This window comes from Centruroides sculpturatus, unplaced genomic scaffold, assembly GCF_000671375.1.
Source record: "Centruroides sculpturatus isolate CEXI.00-Female unplaced genomic scaffold, Cexi_2.0 scaffold256, whole genome shotgun sequence".
Taxonomy (NCBI): domain Eukaryota; kingdom Metazoa; phylum Arthropoda; class Arachnida; order Scorpiones; family Buthidae; genus Centruroides; species Centruroides sculpturatus.
Genome location: NW_019384583.1, coordinates 573339 through 596223, shown reverse-complemented (window position 1 = coordinate 596223; position 22885 = coordinate 573339). Strand labels below are relative to the sequence as shown.

General features: G+C 28.9%; 1 protein-coding gene across 1 annotated transcript in view; it reads left to right on the top strand.

The window, feature by feature from the left end:
• Positions 1-22885, top strand: part of LOC111624507 (KICSTOR complex protein SZT2-like) — a 317304-nt gene that overhangs the window by 59368 nt on the left and 235051 nt on the right. The window contains exons 9-15 of the mRNA XM_023367362.1: positions 2566-2708; positions 4291-4387; positions 13635-13793; positions 13921-14061; positions 18551-18709; positions 18837-18977; positions 19109-19174. Coding sequence (XP_023223130.1) covers positions 2566-2708; positions 4291-4387; positions 13635-13793; positions 13921-14061; positions 18551-18709; positions 18837-18977; positions 19109-19174 — 906 coding nt within the window. The remainder of the gene's footprint in view (positions 1-2565; positions 2709-4290; positions 4388-13634; positions 13794-13920; positions 14062-18550; positions 18710-18836; positions 18978-19108; positions 19175-22885) is intronic.

Here is a 22885-nt window from a genome sequence, read left to right as displayed (position 1 = left end):
TACTTTTAACCCTTGTATTAGATAAATATGGTCTCTGCAAATTTTGTGAATGTTTTCACTTTCAATCAGGTCCATGTGACATTGTCCTTTAAGATAACTAGGTAATCTAATAGTTCAATTAATGTTAACTCACTTAAAATTAAACTTTTATAAATTTGTTTAAAAATTTTCAAACAAATTTATTTATTTTCAAACAAATTTGCTGTTTAAAAAATTGTTTAAACAAAAATTAATGAAATTACTAAAAAAGAAGTAAAATTTAAATTTGATTTTCTTTTATGCAAAACAACACTAAAATAATTTCTATATTTATGTCACAGAATTAAGAGTTGAAAGTAATTAAAAAATTGTAATTAAGGGTTCAAAAAATACAGGCAAAATTATGTACATAATTATTAAAAATAATTGTAAAAAACTAAAACTAAATCAATGATAAATAAATTAAACGTACAAATAATAATTAAATTAAAAAATAAAGTCATAATTAAAACTCTGACTTTTACACCAAAACTGAAAGCAAAATTGAAAATAAAATCAAAACTAATTAAAATCAACTCACTTGAAAATTGAAACTTTTTAAAAACTGTTTAAAAGTTGTTTTGAAATTTTCAAATTGAAAAGTAAATTAATTTTTAAATTTACATTATTTCCATGTGGCGGTGACAGAACATTGTGCTTTTAATTAATATATATACAGATAAAAATTTATTAAAAATAATATAAAAACTAAAACTATATTTGTATATAGCCAAAGGTTATTATTCAAAAATCAAACTTAAAAAATAGTTGTTACAGAAGTAAACAAATAATCATCTCTTCAACTCCAAGTGTGAGTCAAAATAGAAGTCTTTTTGTATCTTCTATCCCTACACAAAGATTTTCTTTTCCTTTGTTAATCCTTTTCATGAATTCATATTGAGTCCACAGAGGAAGTTAATGAGTAGTCCTTTTGAGGAATGAAATGTGGACCCTCACCTATGACCTGATATGATCTACTTACATGCTCCTTCTTTGTAAAGTGTTGGTTTCTACCTATTTATCTGAAGATATTGATAAGTATAACTGAATTCTGATCATAATAAGTGAAGCTCTCTGCATATGTCTTTCTGCTAATTTTGGTAACATTAATGATAATTTGGATGAACAAAGATCCTGCCAGGAGATCCCACGACCTGGAAGTGGTAATACAGGCTAGTTCTACTCATTTTGAATGCTGCTTGATAAAAAAAACTATTGATAAGTATAATGCTTTGTTAACATAGAACGTACTGAACCTGCTAATTATAATTTTATGTTGTGTAGATTAATCAAAAAGCATCTTATCTAAAAAGAACATTTTTAGGTAATACTTGAGATTCAGTACTTAAACTCTATTATTTTGAAGTTCACAAACTCCTATCAGATTTCCACCATTTACCAAAAGTCACTTTTCACCAATGGTGATTTGCATTTCCATTGAAAAAGGTGATGACAACATATACACCTACACCCAGGACAATTCACCATTTTAAAACATATGCATCACCATCCCTTCTCATTTTTTCAGTTTTGCTATACAGTATTAGAATAAACCAAATGGGTTAAAGTGTACCTAGGTAACCCCAATGGCAGTGCTTTGGTTAGGTTAGATTAACTATATTTTTAGTAGATGTTTCCTTTTTTTTTTTTTTATTTTGTTTAAGAATTACTGTGAATCAATAACTAGTGACGTTAAACACTCGGTGACCTGCCAGCCGCTCCCCACCGGGAGGAGTTCATCAGGAGCATGAATAGTTGGAAGCACTGCCATTGGGGTTACCATTGGGGTTAGATATACTTTAATTGCCAAATGATTGCCAGAATTTTGTCTACTTTACTGCTACAGTTAATAAAGTGAGGATTAGACAGAAGTCTGGGTAGCATAACTGGCAATGCATCCACACAGTAAGTAGCAGTTGTGGGTTCAAGTTTTGCTCCAGGCAGATTTTTTTTCTTCCAGAATATTCTAAATTATTAAAATATATTAATTTAATTATAATTATTAAATTTAATAAGAGATAGTACCTAATGCCTACCTCTAGTACCAAATTATGTATTTAATTATTAATAGTAGTGGTGAAGTTGCCCAAAAATCCAGCAATCGTTTGTCTTATTACAAAAATATCAGGCTTTTAGATAATAACGCTTATATAGCTATATTAGAAAAATTTAGGAGGAAGTGTGACCAACAGGAGACCTACTTGCATCCCCTAGTCGAGAGTTACAAGCATCTGTTTTGAGGACCTATCAGAATTGTCTGTTGGTTCTTCAGGCACTTTTGATAGGTCCAATCTATGGTTAAAATGACTGATAACAATATCTGTGATTATAATAAGCAGTATTCTACTGTATTTTTAGATTTATTCATATTGGACAATCAAGAAGCACTGAATTAGTAATAAATTTTTAAAAAATGTTTTTTAAAAATTTATTACTAATTCAGTACCAAGTACTAATTTTTTAAATAACCAAGTGAATTAAAACTTTTGAATTTTTCTATAATTTCAATGTTTTCAATAATAATTAAAAAGTTTTTTTATATTACAGAAATAAGAATTTTTATAACAGTGATGTACAATCGTATATTAAAAAGAAACAAATGGAAGGTACTTTGCCAACTTCTCTCTCAAGCATTTTGTCATGTAGATTGAGAGAAGGTTATGTCATTAAGAGTATAAATATAAATAAGCGTGAGTACATTATTTGTGATTAAAATTTTTAAATTATTATTCTTTCAGATAAATGAATGAAATATTTTCTGGTTACTTTTATATGTTTAAAAATTAATTACAGTTCATATAATTTTTATAAGAAGTTAAATTTATTTTTCATAATTCACAGTTTTTATAATAAAAGTTATGCTAATAGTAAACATTTATAGATGAATCTGACTAAAAGATAAACTATGAGATAAATTGAAGCGTTGATGCTAATTATAATACAGTATGTACCAAAATATACAGAATTGAAATGAAAAAACAAACAATATTACCTTGTCATCTATGAGTTTATTTCTCCTGAAAGAAACTAACATACACACAATTAATGTGTTGATTTACCATGATATATGATATGTAAGTGTTCAAAGCGTGCACCGCCTTGTTGTAGACAGTGTTCCACGGATTCTCAAACATATCCCGGAACAAAGGTTGCTGCTGTCTTCTGAAAACGGAAACAGTTTGTTTGCATAATGCAGGCATAGTTCTTGACAGCTCTTCACAGTTGAATACATTCTCTTTTAACATTTCCCACAAACAGGCATTGGATGGTGTAAGATCAGGAATGGAACAGATATGAGAAGTCAGTACCACATGAAATGATTTGTCATGGAAAGTTTTCCTGCAGAATGGCTAGAGATTCTCTAATGATATGGCTGGTTGCATTGTCCTGTTGATACCATTGTATATTCACGTGAAGGCCTTTGCATGACAGAACTTTCTCAAATCCTGAAGAAATGGTCTGATCACCATGTCTATGTAGCATTCTTGGGTGACAGTAAGAGCATTGTCTTTATTTTCACTACTGAAAGCATAATCAACTGGAGCTATACCCTGTTGACAAATGCACATGCACTTTTGAGATATGAGTTTCAGTACTGTATATTTTGGTGCAAATTGTATTTAAAATTGTTAAAGTCATGTTAATTAAAGCTTCTGTTGCATACATAAAAGAATTATTGCAATTAATTTAATGTTTTAAGCAACGGATACTTGTATTCTTACTTTGTGCTTTGTACACTTTTATTGTGTATAAATACAGTTGTACTCTAATAATCAAAACACATGAAACAGTAATATACTATAGCTGTTTCCATGATAATTATTGATTCCAAGTATGCTAAATATATCTGCTTTTCATACCAAACCTGTGCACATATATCTTTGGAAAAGTTTTTAGAAAAATTATGCATGAGTTAACTGGTTTTACCTAGCACAGTATTGTGTCATATTGGCATTTGTCATACCCCTTTCTAAGAACTGTATGTTTTGGATGCTTTTACATGAAAATCTTAACTCTGGATCTACCATAACCCCCTCTAATGATGAACGTAACATGCCAGCTTATTGAGTTTGTCAGCATACCAGATTCCAGATTAATGGAATTTCACTGTACAACAGATTTCTAATTAAGCTGGGCTTATTTTTCTAACTATTAAACTGCTGCTAATTAATATTAAATAATTGAAACATTATGAACAAATGAATAAGAATATTTTGTAATTATTTATCTATATTTTATTCATTTCTATTTAAAAGATGTTTTTAATTACAGGTGAAAATCAAATTGAAGTCAAACTGTTATTGCCATGGAAATTCAATGTAAATATTGAATATTCAGTAGTGTCACATTGGTTACCTGTTAAGGGAAGGTAAATAAAATAAATATATATTTTATTTATACATGTATTATATATTACAAAGTTAGTTATATTTTATGTCTAAAATTTAGTAACATTCAAAAATTAGAAAACAGTGTCAATTGCTCTAACAAATCTTTGTTTGTAAAAATGTTACTGAAATATATATACACACAGTCAGTAGAATCCAGTTATTATAATTATGGATAATGTTATCAATCTGCTATTGTTGTTATAATCAGTCAGTCCCAAAATGCTATACAAAACTAGTTAAAAATTATCTGCCTATTGTAATCAAACTTTGGCTATTGTTATCAAGAGTGATGAGTACGCTTGGAGACAAATGATAAGAATTCTTAGGAAATTAGTACTAAATGGATCTTTTCTTCAAAACTTACTTTTAACCGAAGCATACAATTTTATCTTTTACGTACTGTAAGGACATGACAAGAATTCTTAGAAAATACATATACTGTAGATCTTTATTTGAAACATATCTTTGGGGATGAACATTCTTGTTGCAATTTCTGTAGTTTAATTTTGTGATTGTTGAGTTAAAAACAATTGTTTATAAGAAATACAGCATATATAAATGTGTGATGTTTTATTAAGTTTACAGTTTGTGATAAATATAAATTGTATACATTCATACTGTAGTTGTTTGTAATAAATTGAGATCAATATTGAAAACTTTTTTCCTCTGTTTAATATTATCAACCAGNAAAATAAGTTTGAGTTATTACCTATTTAACAATTTTGACTTATTTGTATTATATGAAAACCTGTGACTTGCACAGGACTTATAGACTGATTTGAGTTAATGCAGTTTGATTTATCAAGATTTTACTGTATACTTATGGCTTTGTAAAATTATTTTATGCTTAAAAATTTCATAAACTGTTTAATTTAACTTAAAAAAATATATATATTTTTTTTTATGAATCTAATTTATTTTCTTAAGGATCAAAAATTAAGAATGGTTAAGACTCAGATTTTATATTGAAACTATGTAAAATTAGCAACAAATATGATAATATTACTTAAGAACACTAGGTGTCATTACTAAATATAATCAATTGATAAAAGACACACTATCTCTGATCTGAAATTCTGAAAATCAAAAAGCTGTTAAAATTGAGTTTTTCATGGAAGCTATAAGCACATTGAAGCTTTTGTTTAGCACCAAACATATCCTAATGTGAAATATACTCAATCTATACTATGTAAGTGTGTTGCATCAATCATTTCTCAGCACTCTAATAATAATAAAAAATGTCATTGAGTAGCAGAAGCTGTTTCTCACTAATTTTTATTGTTTTGTGACTTTGAGGACTGTAAACGGATAGTAGAAAATGGCAAGAAATGGAAGGAAACATTTGTCATTATCTATAGTACAGAAAACAGAGTTAGTGCAGAAGCTTGATTGCAGCTATATATCTATGTGCCATCTTACTGTTATGAAATTTGAAAAATTTTAAATTTCAAAATATATCTGTTCTTAAGACTGTAAAGTCTTATCTAAGTTATTTCGCTCAAATCAAAAGCCAGAATATCCTAACTATGCATTTCAAAACAACGATTAAAAAGTGCCAGGCCTGAACTTTGTTTGGGCAATAAATATGACTGGAAGTATTATTAAGTCAAAACTTGAAGTAAGGATTACTACACATATTAGGAACAAAGTATAGTTAAAGCCTGAATATGTGCAATCGAGAAATGACATCAGAGATAAATTGCAAAAGTATAATAAAAATAATTTATCAAAATCCAAAAACGAATATGTACAAAACTTTTCCGACAATTGAAGACTTACAAATTTAATTATAACTATTTTAGAACTACCTTCACAAATACCAACAAGCAAAATATGAAAAGATATAAAAAAATTACAATGAAATCTTACAAATTTGCCTAACCATCATCAAGAAACTTCAACATTGCTACTGAAACTTGAAAGTTTTTCTTCAGTCTCACTTGATTTTTAGCATCACCTTATTTGGTCCTTAGCAATCACCTCATTCGATTCTTTATTTCACTTTCTTCTGATAGTGTGGTTGGGGTGATATTACATGCATATGCCAACTTGACTCTATTTACATACTTAATTGTTAACAATTCATTCATTCTAGTAGTCATGCTTTTTAATTTGTGTCATCGCCCTTACAATTAATTTTACAATTTTTATTTTTTGTAAATTTTTTCGTCCAATGGAGATTATTATTATTAAAGTTAAAGACAAAGTCTGCCCAAAAGGCAGACTTTGCCTTTAATTTTAATAAACACAAAAGGCAGACTTTGTCTTTAATTTTAATAAACACCCCATAGGATGGATGGAAAGCAAGACATCTGTATATCACCAGTTCCTTTTTAAAAATTTTTTATAATTTTAATTGGATATATTTGTGATTTTTAAAGGACTTTTTAAAATTCTGGTGGCATGTAGCCTATAAAGGAAGATCTGTAACCATGAAGGTGTAGTCTGGAACACAAGAAATAAATGATGGTCCCTTTGGACGAAAAAAATTTACATTTGTTTTGTTAAAACTTTTGTACACGGATATGAGAGAAAGCTTTTTTTTAACTTTATAACACAAAAAAATAATGTGTAAATCTGATTTAATTTTAAACAAAACAGATTTTTTCCTGTTCTACTTTACTAAAAATTTGCAAATTGAATTTCATTCTAATATTAAACTTAATTATTGGACTTGTAGAGCTTTGTTTTGGATTACAGTTTTAAGCAAGTAACTAACTATACAGTGAGTACAAAAGATAGAAACAATTTTGTCTGTAATTTTATTTCTTAATTTATTTTTAGAAAACACAGCTTAAATATTCCTAAAATGTAAAATTTTAATCTTTTGGCAACACTATCTACTAATGCAAGCAATGCATATGCATCTACAGTTCTAAATCAAAAGAGGTTATTTGAAATGAAGTTTGTAGAATTAATTCAGTGGAAATTTTACAAGATATACTGACAAGAACAACTTGCAAGAAAAACATTGCTAAATTGGATGAAATAGGGTCAGTTTTTTAAATGCTACAGCTGATCATCCAAGAGTCTCAAATGAAACTATGGAAAGAATTTGCAAAATATTCAACAGGAGTCCAACAAAAAAATCCTGATAGAAAGCAAGCTTGAAAGCTAGAATTCTGCAAACTATAATATATATATATAACATTATAAAATTTAAAAAATTCAGATTGCCCNATAATTTTGTTTTTTTTTCAATTTTTGGAATGTTTTTTAGGTCCCCAAATTTTTTCAAAATTTTTTGCCCGCGCGAAAAAATTTTATCGCAATTTTAATGAGCCTTTGATAAGGCTCGATTAAGGCTTAATTGCTTTTTAATGTTTTTTTAATGGGAGTTTTTTTATCAAAATTAATTAATAAATTAAATTCTGGTGGCATGTAGCCTATAAAGGTGTGTACCGTGAATGTGTAGTCTGGAACACAAGAAATAAATGGTGATCCCTTTTGGACAGACTTTGTCTTTAATTTTAATAATTTACAATTTTTTATTGTACATTTGATGACAATTTGGGGCCAAAGATTATTCTTTTAACTTCCTGAGGAAGTGACTTCTACAGGAAGTTAAAAGAATGATGCCAAGATGTTATTTCTGGGTTTGATGTTGTCCTAGGTTGCCGCCAGCCATTGCTGGCAGGCAATGGTTGGCGGCAACATCTAACTAAAATATAATTTCCAAACAAAATAGAACAGGTCAGAATTGACTTCTTACAGACAAAATATATCTGGTCTTATATTCAACATATTGCTATGTCACATTGATGTGAATTAAACTGAAAAGCAATTTAGAAAAACTAGATTTCAACATTGTTGATATACTGTATTTAGTTCCATAAAAATGACCAACAGGATTATGGCAAACAATTAATACTTTACTATCATTGAAACAAGTTTAAAGAAAAAGAAAAAAATTTTTAAGAAAATAACATTTAAATATTTAATGTTTTATTGTTATATAATGACAGAATCATTAATAAAAATAATCATGCTTGCACTTTCTAATGTTATCTTCTTTTAATGGCAAAATAAAATTTTGAAGTGAATAAATATATTTGCATTATCATTATTTTATCAAGATGAATAAATTGTAAGTAATTGGAAAGAATTGTAAAAACTTGAAGGGTATTGAAATTAATGATTTCTGTTAAAAAAATTAAGCAAAAACTGCAAAAGTTTATGAAAATGACTTTTGCAATGCTTTTTTTTTTATCATTATAAAGATTTTCTACTGATTCACTTATAAACTAAACAATTAGAACTATTTTTAATTTAGAAATTTGATTTTGTGTTTGCTGCAACTGATATTAATTGTGTATTTTATAAAAGTGACTTTTTTATTTTCATTAACAAGCAAATAGCATTAATTTATTGAGGTATTCAGAAGTCAGGCCATGATGAATATGAAGGTTATATTGATCCTATTGTACTAAAAGATTTATGTTTATATCTATATATATATATATATATATATATATAAATGGACGTGTATCCCTATATTTCACTTTTCAGCCAAAACTACACATCGCACATGAATGGTGTTTGTATGTGATAGTAGCCCCAAGTCTCCATTCGTGCACTATGGTGGTTGCGTCTCAATAGCTATAAGGGTGCGGGAGATATGGGCTTGAAAGTGGTTGAAAGTGGAAGATTTTCTATTTCGATTTAAAAAATTTTTGAATTCGAATTTAAATTCTAATTGATTTGATTATAGAATGATTGTAAACGTTCCAGAAAATTGATCAAATTGAAAATAGTTCGTTTGACTGGACGTAAAAATTCTCTAATTAGTCTGGAAATGGGGGACCTAATTCTTGCATTTTGTGAAAACGGGGTAAGATTGGCTATAATGTAATTATCTTAATCTTCACTATCGTTACTTTTTGCCCACAAATAAAAACCCAGCGAAGCGGGTCCTTGCAGCTAGTTGTAATATATTTATTATCTCTTATATTAAGCTATTTTGTCTTTATAGTATACTAATAATAACAATTAATTTTTTTAACCAGTTTTTTTAATAATTTTTTTTTAACCAGTTATACTAATTATCAAATGATTATGTGAACCGCCGGGGAGGTTGGAACGGTCGATCTCCCTTTTCAGCTACAGGTCGTTAAACCAGCTCACTTGTCCAGATGGCTAAATTATGAATGCTGTCCTGAAGGGTCGGGATTCTTTTTGGTCAGGTTGAGTGGAGGAAGTGAGAGGGGTCGTCGATGAGGCATAGGCGATATGCGAGCAAATGACACCATTTAATGATGGAAACAATGATTTATTAGATTAATGAAAATTAATGATTACAAACTCTAACATCTTGAGGAATGAATTTAGTTCGCTAGCTCCTAATTCGCGGAGAGAGAGTTCACATTAAATGCTCCATAACTCTAGTATATTTCAATGTAAACGTTAGTAGGTTTATGCCGTTTTCCTTCTGATCAACGCACAAAGTTAAATATACCCTGAGACTTAATCCTCTCTGACCAGCCGTAGACGATAGACTCCCTTGAGGAGGGGTAAAGAAGTCACTTTTATAGCATCGGGCTGGGAAAATTAGTCATATGATCCCCCATTGTGAGAGGTAGAGTTGGTCTTGCAGGTGTGGAGGTTAAAGTTGTTTCCGGAACCAAAACAAAATGATGAATTCAGACTTTAACTATAAACTTTTTGTCTTGCAGCAGAGGAATGTCATTTTTCGAGGGTTGAATGTTTATATTAATGAGGAAAGTTATAAGTTTCTATCGATATTTGATTCCTTTTTTTCGACAATGTTATTTTAACGAGGAGGTGACAAATTTATTTCAAATATGTTGAAAGTTTAGGTGGAAAATGAATCATTTTTGGCCTATTCTGAGGTCGGATCTCACTCTACACAGATTTTTAATATATTAAATAAATTAATTCTATTACATTACATTACATTTTGACTTCTATTATTTCTAATTATGAAAAATAAAAAGGTTATAGATCAAATATTGTAAAGAATATTTGATCTAAAAACTTAAGCTACTGTTAAGATTTAAAAAGGACTTAGATTAAGTGATATATAATATTTTAATTTTAATGAGAAATAAAAATGGAATATGTTAGCTGTATACTTTCTATGTATTTGGTGAAATAGCATTTATATCTATATTTAGTATTATAACAGAATAGCTATCAAAATTTTTTGGGAGTTTTGAATGTACTGATTGGCAGGCATTTCAATATGCTTTCAACATATTTTTCTAAAAAACTTAAAAGTTACAACTATACAGTAAAATACAGTAATACATCTGTGCATTGCAAACAAATTTACCTGTGATAAAGATTGACTAAAGAATGAAAATTATATTAGTGTGCAAGATTGCAAGATCTACATTTCTGGATAAAAATAAAAATAATTACTCTGAATAATTATAAAACTACCTATTGTCTTAGCCACAATAGTCTGATGTTCTGTATAGTATCAAACAGTATAAAACTAGTAGTTGCAATCTGAAAACTGTTTGGTCAATATGAAAGATCTTGAAATCAAATAAGATAAAAGGAATATTTGAGGTAATTTTGATTATATATATGATAGTCATAGCACAAAACAAATTTGATCCAGTAAATAAATTAAGAATTATGAAATCCTAGGCTAATTTATCAATAAACGAAAAAGGTTTCTTCTTTTAAATATTATGGAAGTTGACTGTGTTGCATTTTATTATCTTTGAAGTAATCAGTTAGAATCCTTGTGATATGTTGTTTGCAATCAGTTTTCATTGGAAAATATATATTTTGTGGCAGGACATCATGGTAGAATATCTTCTTGTATTAACATTTGAATTTAATCTTTATGAAGTGTTGGTATATATTCTTAGGCTTTTTGAGCTCTAATAGCTTATCTTTGACATGGCTGTCTGGATTACTAGCAAGACTCTAGGTCAAGGGTAGCGAACCTTTTTGAGCTCGCGTGCCAGAAGTAAGCATACTTAGCTTTAAAGATGTTTATGCATGCCAAAGTTTTAGACTTTGAATAACAATATTTAAATAAATTGAACAAATATGTTTTAATTAGAATAAATGTAAAAAAGCTGATTGAAAAAGGATGATTGTGTGATAAACTGAAAGAATGATTGAAAAAGCTACAATAAATCAAAATTGTATGATATGTTACATGCCAGATAATTTTTCCTTACATGCCACTTTGGGAATGTGTGTCACATGTTTGCCATCCCTGCTCTAGGCTATATATATATATATATAAAGATACTAGCTTACCCATCGCATATTGCTGCAATCTCAGAAGAAAGAAAATTCAAGCAAACTCATTATGATAAAATTCAATTTACATTTTATCATTTTTATTGAAACTTATTATTATTCATTTTCATCGGGAAAACATTTCAAAGCGTCGTTTCAATTCTATTTATTTATTGGAGTGCTTGTGGATACACAATATTTTTTGTTTTTCCGTCTGGTGTGTACTTGAATAAATCAGAAGATTTTCCGACGTGTAAGCTGGCCACATACTGTTGTCCGTGTGAGAAGCACGGATTCTCCAAATTTAGCCCACACGCAGCGATTGTCAGAAGTGCAATATTTCTCATTTTTATATATATTTTTCAAATCCTTTATAATTTTAATTATTTAATTGCTCCTTCCTCTCTTCCTTGGCATGTTGTGAAATTTCTGATAGTTGGATAATAAACCGTTTTATTGTAATTTGTCTTTTTAAATTATTTTGAGTTGATATTAACCGCTTCTTGTCCACTTTTTTAAAAAAATTTTTAATTAAGCATAAAAATAGTTAAAACTGAAAAAAAATGAAAGAAATGCATCAATTTTGGTTAAAAAGCTTTATCATTTAGTTTTCTTTGTCTCGCCTTTTTGTGAAATTTAACACCGACCAGTTATTGTTTACACATCTGGATGACCTTGAGAACAGCTGGTGTCATATTTCCCGGGACATTCTCACGTCTCGGGAGGAGAAGGGTTTAAAGTAGGGTGACTAGAAATTAAACCTATATTTTAAAATATTTTTAAAAAATTATAATTTTTATTGTGATTTCCAACCCCTCTAATTAATTAAACATATATATAATAAAATCTATTAATTAAAAAAATTAAAAAAACTATCGGAGGTCGTTTTTGACATCAGAAAGCAGTTTTAAATAATTTTACCGAAAGAAAATCGGTGCACTACAACTTTAGAACGATTAATTAATTTTGATAAAAAACTCCCATTAAAAAAACATTAAAAAACAATAAAGCGTGAAGCGCGCGTCATTAAAGGTTGATTAAAATCGCTACAAAATTTTTTCGCGCAGGAAAAAATTTTGAAAAAATTTGGGGACCTAAAAAACATTCCAAAAATAAAAAAAAAACGCCCAGTTTTTTTAACGCTATAAACCTTGCTCGAGTCAGACTCGAGCGTGGGTATTAAAATTTGGAAAAGGGGGATCCTTAGATTGGTAAAATAGGCGAATTTCCTCCTACAACTTCGGTGGTTGTTCAGGATACAGTTAAGGTTTTAACAAAGTTCAAGCGAATACATAATTAGCAAAATAAAGTTGAAATAAAGTTATTAAAAAAAAAATTATTACAAATATCATAAATAACAGTTCACAAATGCGTATATAGAGATATTTTTGGAGGGGGGAAATGGTCTTCACAATTTGAAATTGATCAAACACACAGTGAAATGCTCATATACACTTGCGCCATCTATTGTAGGATAAATGTACTCTTCCAGAAACCTTCGAGGGAGTATATTAAACAACTTCCGAAAGTTTCATGGCAATTGGATAAACAGTGTGGTAATGCATGAAGGACAGACACACAGACATACATTCATTTTTATATATATAGAACACACAGTGAAATGCTCATATACACTTGCGCCATCTATTGTAGGATAAATGTACTCTGCCAGAAACCTTCGAGGGAGTATATTAAACAACTTCCCAAAGTTTCATGGCAATTGGATAAACAGTGTGGTAATGCATGAAGGACAGACACACAGACATACATTCATTTTTATATATATAGATTATGTATTTATAGTTATATGTATTTTTATTTGAATATTGATATTTAATATTTTACATTTTTGAAAATATATGTAGATTCTACTTGCTTTATTAATTGAACTATCTTAAACTGTGTCTTAACTTTGTTAACCTCTTTGTTTATCAATATTCTAAAATTTACTATTTTCTGATAGTATTTAAAATAATTTCAAAAATGTTTGTTTAATTTTAGTGAATCTAGTCAAAATTTTACTTCTCCAACTTGTACATATGAAGTGGTTTTTGAAGGTAGTTATGAGCTTCTCCATGATGTAACATGCCCAATGAAGAAAGCAATTCAAAGTTCTTATAGAAATGCTGTAGTGAAACAATTCAGGACAACTTTAAAAAAGTAAGTATTCTATTCTAGTAAAGATATAAATAGTTTATTATTAAAATTATTAATGTTATTATTAAATTATAACAAATTACAAATGATCAAACATATTTACTAATTTGAGAATTTTAAATAACTGTAGTTTGTCCAGAACTGATCAACTTTTAGCCCACATTCATTCATTTTCTCACAATTCTGTTTATTATACTGTGCCAGAGAGCATTAAAAATGGAATTCCAGTGTTTGATTTATTGCCAAATTCTGATACAAATATTTCACTGAAGTAAGTTTATATTTATTATTACACATTTGATAATTATAGAGATTATTTTGATTTAGTGAATNATGGGCTTGAAAGTGGTTGAAAGTGGAAGATTTTCTATTTCGATTTAAAAAATTTTTGAATTCGAATTTAAATTCTAATTGATTTGATTATAGAATGATTGTAAACGTTCCAGAAAATTGATCAAATTGAAAATAGTTCGTTTGACTGGACGTAAAAATTCTCTAATTAGTCTGGAAATGGGGGACCTAATTCTTGCATTTTGTGAAAACGGGGTAAGATTGGCTATAATGTAATTATCTTAATCTTCACTATCGTTACTTTTTGCCCACAAATAAAAACCCAGCGAAGCGGGTCCTTGCAGCTAGTTGTAATATATTTATTATCTCTTATATTAAGCTATTTTGTCTTTATAGTATACTAATAATAACAATTAATTTTTTTAACCAGTTTTTTTAATAATTTTTTTTTAACCAGTTATACTAATTATCAAATGATTATGTGAACCGCCGGGGAGGTTGGAACGGTCGATCTCCCTTTTCAGCTACAGGTCGTTAAACCAGCTCACTTGTCCAGATGGCTAAATTATGAATGCTGTCCTGAAGGGTCGGGATTCTTTTTGGTCAGGTTGAGTGGAGGAAGTGAGAGGGGTCGTCGATGAGGCATAGGCGATATGCGAGCAAATGACACCATTTAATGATGGAAACAATGATTTATTAGATTAATGAAAATTAATGATTACAAACTCTAACATCTTGAGGAATGAATTTAGTTCGCTAGCTCCTAATTCGCGGAGAGAGAGTTCACATTAAATGCTCCATAACTCTAGTATATTTCAATGTAAACGTTAGTAGGTTTATGCCGTTTTCCTTCTGATCAACGCACAAAGTTAAATATACCCTGAGACTTAATCCTCTCTGACCAGCCGTAGACGATAGACTCCCTTGAGGAGGGGTAAAGAAGTCACTTTTATAGCATCGGGCTGGGAAAATTAGTCATATGATCCCCCATTGTGAGAGGTAGAGTTGGTCTTGCAGGTGTGGAGGTTAAAGTTGTTTCCGGAACCAAAACAAAATGATGAATTCAGACTTTAACTATAAACTTTTTGTCTTGCAGCAGAGGAATGTCATTTTTCGAGGGTTGAATGTTTATATTAATGAGGAAAGTTATAAGTTTCTATCGATATTTGATTCCTTTTTTTCGACAATGTTATTTTAACGAGGAGGTGACAAATTTATTTCAAATATGTTGAAAGTTTAGGTGGAAAATGAATCATTTTTGGCCTATTCTGAGGTCGGATCTCACTCTACACAGATTTTTAATATATTAAATAAATTAATTCTATTACATTACATTACATTTTGACTTCTATTATTTCTAATTATGAAAAATAAAAAGGTTATAGATCAAATATTGTAAAGAATATTTGATCTAAAAACTTAAGCTACTGTTAAGATTTAAAAAGGACTTAGATTAAGTGATATATAATATTTTAATTTTAATGAGAAATAAAAATGGAATATGTTAGCTGTATACTTTCTATGTATTTGGTGAAATAGCATTTATATCTATATTTAGTATTATAACAGAATAGCTATCAAAATTTTTTGGGAGTTTTGAATGTACTGATTGGCAGGCATTTCAATATGCTTTCAACATATTTTTCTAAAAAACTTAAAAGTTACAACTATACAGTAAAATACAGTAATACATCTGTGCATTGCAAACAAATTTACCTGTGATAAAGATTGACTAAAGAATGAAAATTATATTAGTGTGCAAGATTGCAAGATCTACATTTCTGGATAAAAATAAAAATAATTACTCTGAATAATTATAAAACTACCTATTGTCTTAGCCACAATAGTCTGATGTTCTGTATAGTATCAAACAGTATAAAACTAGTAGTTGCAATCTGAAAACTGTTTGGTCAATATGAAAGATCTTGAAATCAAATAAGATAAAAGGAATATTTGAGGTAATTTTGATTATATATATGATAGTCATAGCACAAAACAAATTTGATCCAGTAAATAAATTAAGAATTATGAAATCCTAGGCTAATTTATCAATAAACGAAAAAGGTTTCTTCTTTTAAATATTATGGAAGTTGACTGTGTTGCATTTTATTATCTTTGAAGTAATCAGTTAGAATCCTTGTGATATGTTGTTTGCAATCAGTTTTCATTGGAAAATATATATTTTGTGGCAGGACATCATGGTAGAATATCTTCTTGTATTAACATTTGAATTTAATCTTTATGAAGTGTTGGTATATATTCTTAGGCTTTTTGAGCTCTAATAGCTTATCTTTGACATGGCTGTCTGGATTACTAGCAAGACTCTAGGTCAAGGGTAGCGAACCTTTTTGAGCTCGCGTGCCAGAAGTAAGCATACTTAGCTTTAAAGATGTTTATGCATGCCAAAGTTTTAGACTTTGAATAACAATATTTAAATAAATTGAACAAATATGTTTTAATTAGAATAAATGTAAAAAAGCTGATTGAAAAAGGATGATTGTGTGATAAACTGAAAGAATGATTGAAAAAGCTACAATAAATCAAAATTGTATGATATGTTACATGCCAGATAATTTTTCCTTACATGCCACTTTGGGAATGTGTGTCACATGTTTGCCATCCCTGCTCTAGGCTATATATATATATATATAAAGATACTAGCTTACCCATCGCATATTGCTGCAATCTCAGAAGAAAGAAAATTCAAGCAAACTCATTATGATAAAATTCAATTTACATTTTATCATTTTTATTGAAACTTATTATTATTCATTTTCATCGGGAAAACATTTCAAAGCGTCGTTTCAATTCTATTTATTTATTGGAGTGCTTGTGGATACACAATATTTTTTGTTTTTCCGTCTGGTGTGTACTTGAATAAATCAGAAGATTTTCCGACGTGTAAGCTGGCCACATACTGTTGTCCGTGTGAGAAGCACGGATTCTCCAAATTTAGCCCACACGCAGCGATTGTCAGAAGTGCAATATTTCTCATTTTTATATATATTTTTCAAATCCTTTATAATTTTAATTATTTAATTGCTCCTTCCTCTCTTCCTTGGCATGTTGTGAAATTTCTGATAGTTGGATAATAAACCGTTTTATTGTAATTTGTCTTTTTAAATTATTTTGAGTTGATATTAACCGCTTCTTGTCCACTTTTTTAAAAAAATTTTTAATTAAGCATAAAAATAGTTAAAACTGAAAAAAAATGAAAGAAATGCATCAATTTTGGTTAAAAAGCTTTATCATTTAGTTTTCTTTGTCTCGCCTTTTTGTGAAATTTAACACCGACCAGTTATTGTTTACACATCTGGATGACCTTGAGAACAGCTGGTGTCATATTTCCCGGGACATTCTCACGTCTCGGGAGGAGAAGGGTTTAAAGTAGGGTGACTAGAAATTAAACCTATATTTTAAAATATTTTTAAAAAATTATAATTTTTATTGTGATTTCCAACCCCTCTAATTAATTAAACATATATATAATAAAATCTATTAATTAAAAAAATTAAAAAAACTATCGGAGGTCGTTTTTGACATCAGAAAGCAGTTTTAAATAATTTTACCGAAAGAAAATCGGTGCACTACAACTTTAGAACGATTAATTAATTTTGATAAAAAACTCCCATTAAAAAAACATTAAAAAACAATAAAGCGTGAAGCGCGCGTCATTAAAGGTTGATTAAAATCGCTACAAAATTTTTTCGCGCAGGAAAAAATTTTGAAAAAATTTGGGGACCTAAAAAACATTCCAAAAATAAAAAAAAAACGCCCAGTTTTTTTAACGCTATAAACCTTGCTCGAGTCAGACTCGAGCGTGGGTATTAAAATTTGGAAAAGGGGGATCCTTAGATTGGTAAAATAGGCGAATTTCCTCCTACAACTTCGGTGGTTGTTCAGGATACAGTTAAGGTTTTAACAAAGTTCAAGCGAATACATAATTAGCAAAATAAAGTTGAAATAAAGTTATTAAAAAAAAAATTATTACAAATATCATAAATAACAGTTCACAAATGCGTATATAGAGATATTTTTGGAGGGGGGAAATGGTCTTCACAATTTGAAATTGATCAAACACACAGTGAAATGCTCATATACACTTGCGCCATCTATTGTAGGATAAATGTACTCTTCCAGAAACCTTCGAGGGAGTATATTAAACAACTTCCGAAAGTTTCATGGCAATTGGATAAACAGTGTGGTAATGCATGAAGGACAGACACACAGACATACATTCATTTTTATATATATAGATTATGTATTTATAGTTATATGTATTTTTATTTGAATATTGATATTTAATATTTTACATTTTTGAAAATATATGTAGATTCTACTTGCTTTATTAATTGAACTATCTTAAACTGTGTCTTAACTTTGTTAACCTCTTTGTTTATCAATATTCTAAAATTTACTATTTTCTGATAGTATTTAAAATAATTTCAAAAATGTTTGTTTAATTTTAGTGAATCTAGTCAAAATTTTACTTCTCCAACTTGTACATATGAAGTGGTTTTTGAAGGTAGTTATGAGCTTCTCCATGATGTAACATGCCCAATGAAGAAAGCAATTCAAAGTTCTTATAGAAATGCTGTAGTGAAACAATTCAGGACAACTTTAAAAAAGTAAGTATTCTATTCTAGTAAAGATATAAATAGTTTATTATTAAAATTATTAATGTTATTATTAAATTATAACAAATTACAAATGATCAAACATATTTACTAATTTGAGAATTTTAAATAACTGTAGTTTGTCCAGAACTGATCAACTTTTAGCCCACATTCATTCATTTTCTCACAATTCTGTTTATTATACTGTGCCAGAGAGCATTAAAAATGGAATTCCAGTGTTTGATTTATTGCCAAATTCTGATACAAATATTTCACTGAAGTAAGTTTATATTTATTATTACACATTTGATAATTATAGAGATTATTTTGATTTAGTGAATGTTTTTTAATTCAATCAAATAGTTTTGATTACATTAATAAGATTTAATTATAAAAATTTTTATTGTTTAGAAATTCTTCCCATGCACAGTTTGCTAATTTTTGGAAACCTATTTGTTTACTTGATATAAATATTTGGTAAGGAAATTTGTAAATTATGTTTTAATTAAATTTATTTAATTTTTAAGAAAATTTATATATATAAAATATATATATTATAAATACAGTACACATATTTACATACAATATTCTTTATTAAATTATTTTATAATTATATTAATTTGTTTTAAAGTAAGGAATGTTAATTCTCAAAATGTAGAGCTAAATTAATTTATGTTTTATGATATGAATATATTAAAATAGAAAAGGGATATGCTAAATGATCGCTGGATTAAATTGGGCTACTTTACCATTATTATTTTTAATAGTGGTAAAATAGCCCAATTTAATCAGGCAATTATTTGGCTTATTACTAAAATATCAGGCTTCAGAAAAGTGCTTCAAAGGACAAAATGTTGTTTTTTTAATCCTATGTATAACATAAACTTAGAAAATATACAAAAATTCTCAAATAGACAATACTTAAAAAAAATCCATCTCACTTTGTCCCTTTTACACACCATTATGAAATAACCTATTAATATTTTATCAAATCTGTGTGTGAGATTAGCAGTGGGTCACTGGGTTAATCCCCAAATGACCACTTACTCTGCACGGGTTGGAAAAACCAGATCTCGGAGTCAGTTGGATGGCTAGGAGGACAAATCGAGTGGGGAGGGGGTGAGGAAGCTGGCAGGTGTCCTTAAATGACAGGAGACAGGTTCAACAAAATAACAAAGCATTTATTATATAACTAAATAGTAAATACACAAGGCGATAACAAGATGTAGGTTAAATGCGATTAAATACAGCTAAGAATAATGTGGCTAACATAAGTTCACCATACCCAAAAGGGACACACTAATAGCTTTAACAGCTAGTCTGAGAGAGAGAGTTCTCAAGCTTTAAAACGATGCAAATACCTCAATGCGGATATAATCATCACGTGTTTGATGAATATGTTTTTTTTTTTTTTAATTCAAGTAAGCATGCGTATTGTCTCAAATATTTGTTCATGGATTTTATAATATTGAAATTTCCAATTTGTTTTGTGCCTTTTGTTAGGTTTAATTTAATGAAAACTGATAGTGCAACTTTTTTCTTCATTGTCCTAGCTTTCCTATCAACCAGGTATCGTTGACATTGCTTTCGGACATTAGCCTTTCAGACTGTCACTTTGTTTTGTTTTTATAGATTAATCTTCATATTTACATTTGGAAAATCAAATATAATCAGTTATTCACAGTATACTGAAAACTTTAATATGTCCAGTATATTCTCTGAAACAATCTGTAATACATAAAAATTATTACTATTTAAAAACTGTACACAATTTAAATATTTGATTATAATTTAAATTGTTTATAGTTTTTAAATAGTAATAATTTTTATGTATTACAGATTGTTTCAGAGAATATACTGGACATATTAAAGTTTTCAGTATACTGTGAATAACTGATTATATTTGATTTTCCAAATGTAAATATGAAGATTAATCTATAAAAACAAAACAAAGTGACAGTCTGAAAGGCTAATGTCCGAAAGCAATGTCAACGATACCTGGTTGATAGGAAAGCTAGGACAATGAAGAAAAAAGTTGCACTATCAGTTTTCATTAAATTAAACCTAACAAAAGGCACAAAACAAATTGGAAATTTCAATATTATAAAATCCATGAACAAATATTTGAGACAATACGCATGCTTACTTGAATTAAAAAAAAAAAAAACATATTCATCAAACACGTGATGATTATATCCGCATTGAGGTATTTGCATCGTTTTAAAGCTTGAGAACTCTCTCTCTCAGACTAGCTGTTAAAGCTATTAGTGTGTCCCTTTTGGGTATGGTGAACTTATGTTAGCCACATTATTCTTAGCTGTATTTAATCGCATTTAACCTACATCTTGTTATCGCCTTGTGTATTTACTATTTAGTTATATAATAAATGCTTTGTTATTTTGTTGAACCTGTCTCCTGTCATTTAAGGACACCTGCCAGCTTCCTCACCCCCTCCCCACTCGATTTGTCCTCCTAGCCATCCAACAGACTCCAAGATCTGGTTTTTCCAACCCGTGCAGAGTAAGTGGTCATTTGGGGATTAACCCAGTGACCCACTGCTAATCTCACACACAGATTTGATAAAATATTAATAGGTTATTTCATAATGGTGTGTAAAAGGGACAAAGTGAGATGGATTTTTTTTAAGTATTGTCTATTTGAGAATTTTTGTATATTTTCTAAGTTTATGTTATACATAGGATTAAAAAAACAACATTTTGTCCTTTGAAGCACTTTTCTGAAGCCTGATATTTTAGTAATAAGCCAAATAATTGCCTGATTAAATTGGGCTATTTTACCACTATTAAAAATAATAATGGTAAAGTAGCCCAATTTAATCCAGCGATCATTTAGCATATCCCTTTTCTATTTTAATATATTCATATCATAAAACATAAATTAATTTAGCTCTACATTTTGAGAATTAACATTCCTTACTTTAAAACAAATTAATATAATTATAAAATAATTTAATAAAGAATATTGTATGTAAATATGTGTACTGTATTTATAATATATATATTTTATATATATAAATTTTCTTAAAAATTAAATAAATTTAATTAAAACATAATTTACAAATTTCCTTACCAAATATTTATATCAAGTAAACAAATAGGTTTCCAAAAATTAGCAAACTGTGCATGGGAAGAATTTCTAAACAATAAAAATTTTTATAATTAAATCTTATTAATGTAATCAAAACTATTTGATTGAATTAAAAAACATTCACTAAATCAAAATAATCTCTATAATTATCAAATGTGTAATAATAAATATAAACTTACTTCAGTGAAATATTTGTATCAGAATTTGGCAATAAATCAAACACTGGAATTCCATTTTTAATGCTCTCTGGCACAGTATAATAAACAGAATTGTGAGAAAATGAATGAATGTGGGCTAAAAGTTGATCAGTTCTGGACAAACTACAGTTATTTAAAATTCTCAAATTAGTAAATATGTTTGATCATTTGTAATTTGTTATAATTTAATAATAACATTAATAATTTNGTCCCTGAAAGCCTGCTGAATCTTGCGAATGGTTTACACTCGGGTATCGCCAAGGTTTTTGGCAAAATTTGATGTAATATCGCTGCTCACGTTGTTCAGTCATTTTCCAGCTTAGTGGAATCCGACGAGAGCGCACATGACCTCACTCATAGGCCCATGTTTAAAAGGAGAGAAGAGAGCTGTCCGTCTTTTAAGCGATGGACTTAACCCTGTAGAAGTAGGAAAGAAGAGAAAGCATGAGATGTGAAGTGTGAAAAGAAAGGAAGATAGGAAAGCTTGAAAGAAGGCATGGGACCCAGAGAGCGCCTCTCATCGGCGTTTATTAAAACAAAACAAAAAGTTACAAGACAGATACAGCAGTATCAAAAGTACAATTCAAGGTCCTGATAGTAGGTTTCCATATCCTATTCATTCCAGAAAAAAATTTGAGGTGTTCACGCAAAAGCAACTGTCCTATCAGCTCGACAGATCAAAAACACCTTTACAAAAGAAATTAAGTAAAATTAAATTAAATGTTAATTACAATATTTACATGATGAATGACAAGATGAATAGCATGAAAAAAAACATGCCATCTCTCCAATGAGCACACAAAAGTCTTGTTTACTCACTGAAGCTATCGTCTTCATCACTATGTTGTGAAAAATCTGTTATGTCATTATCTTCTTCTTCTTC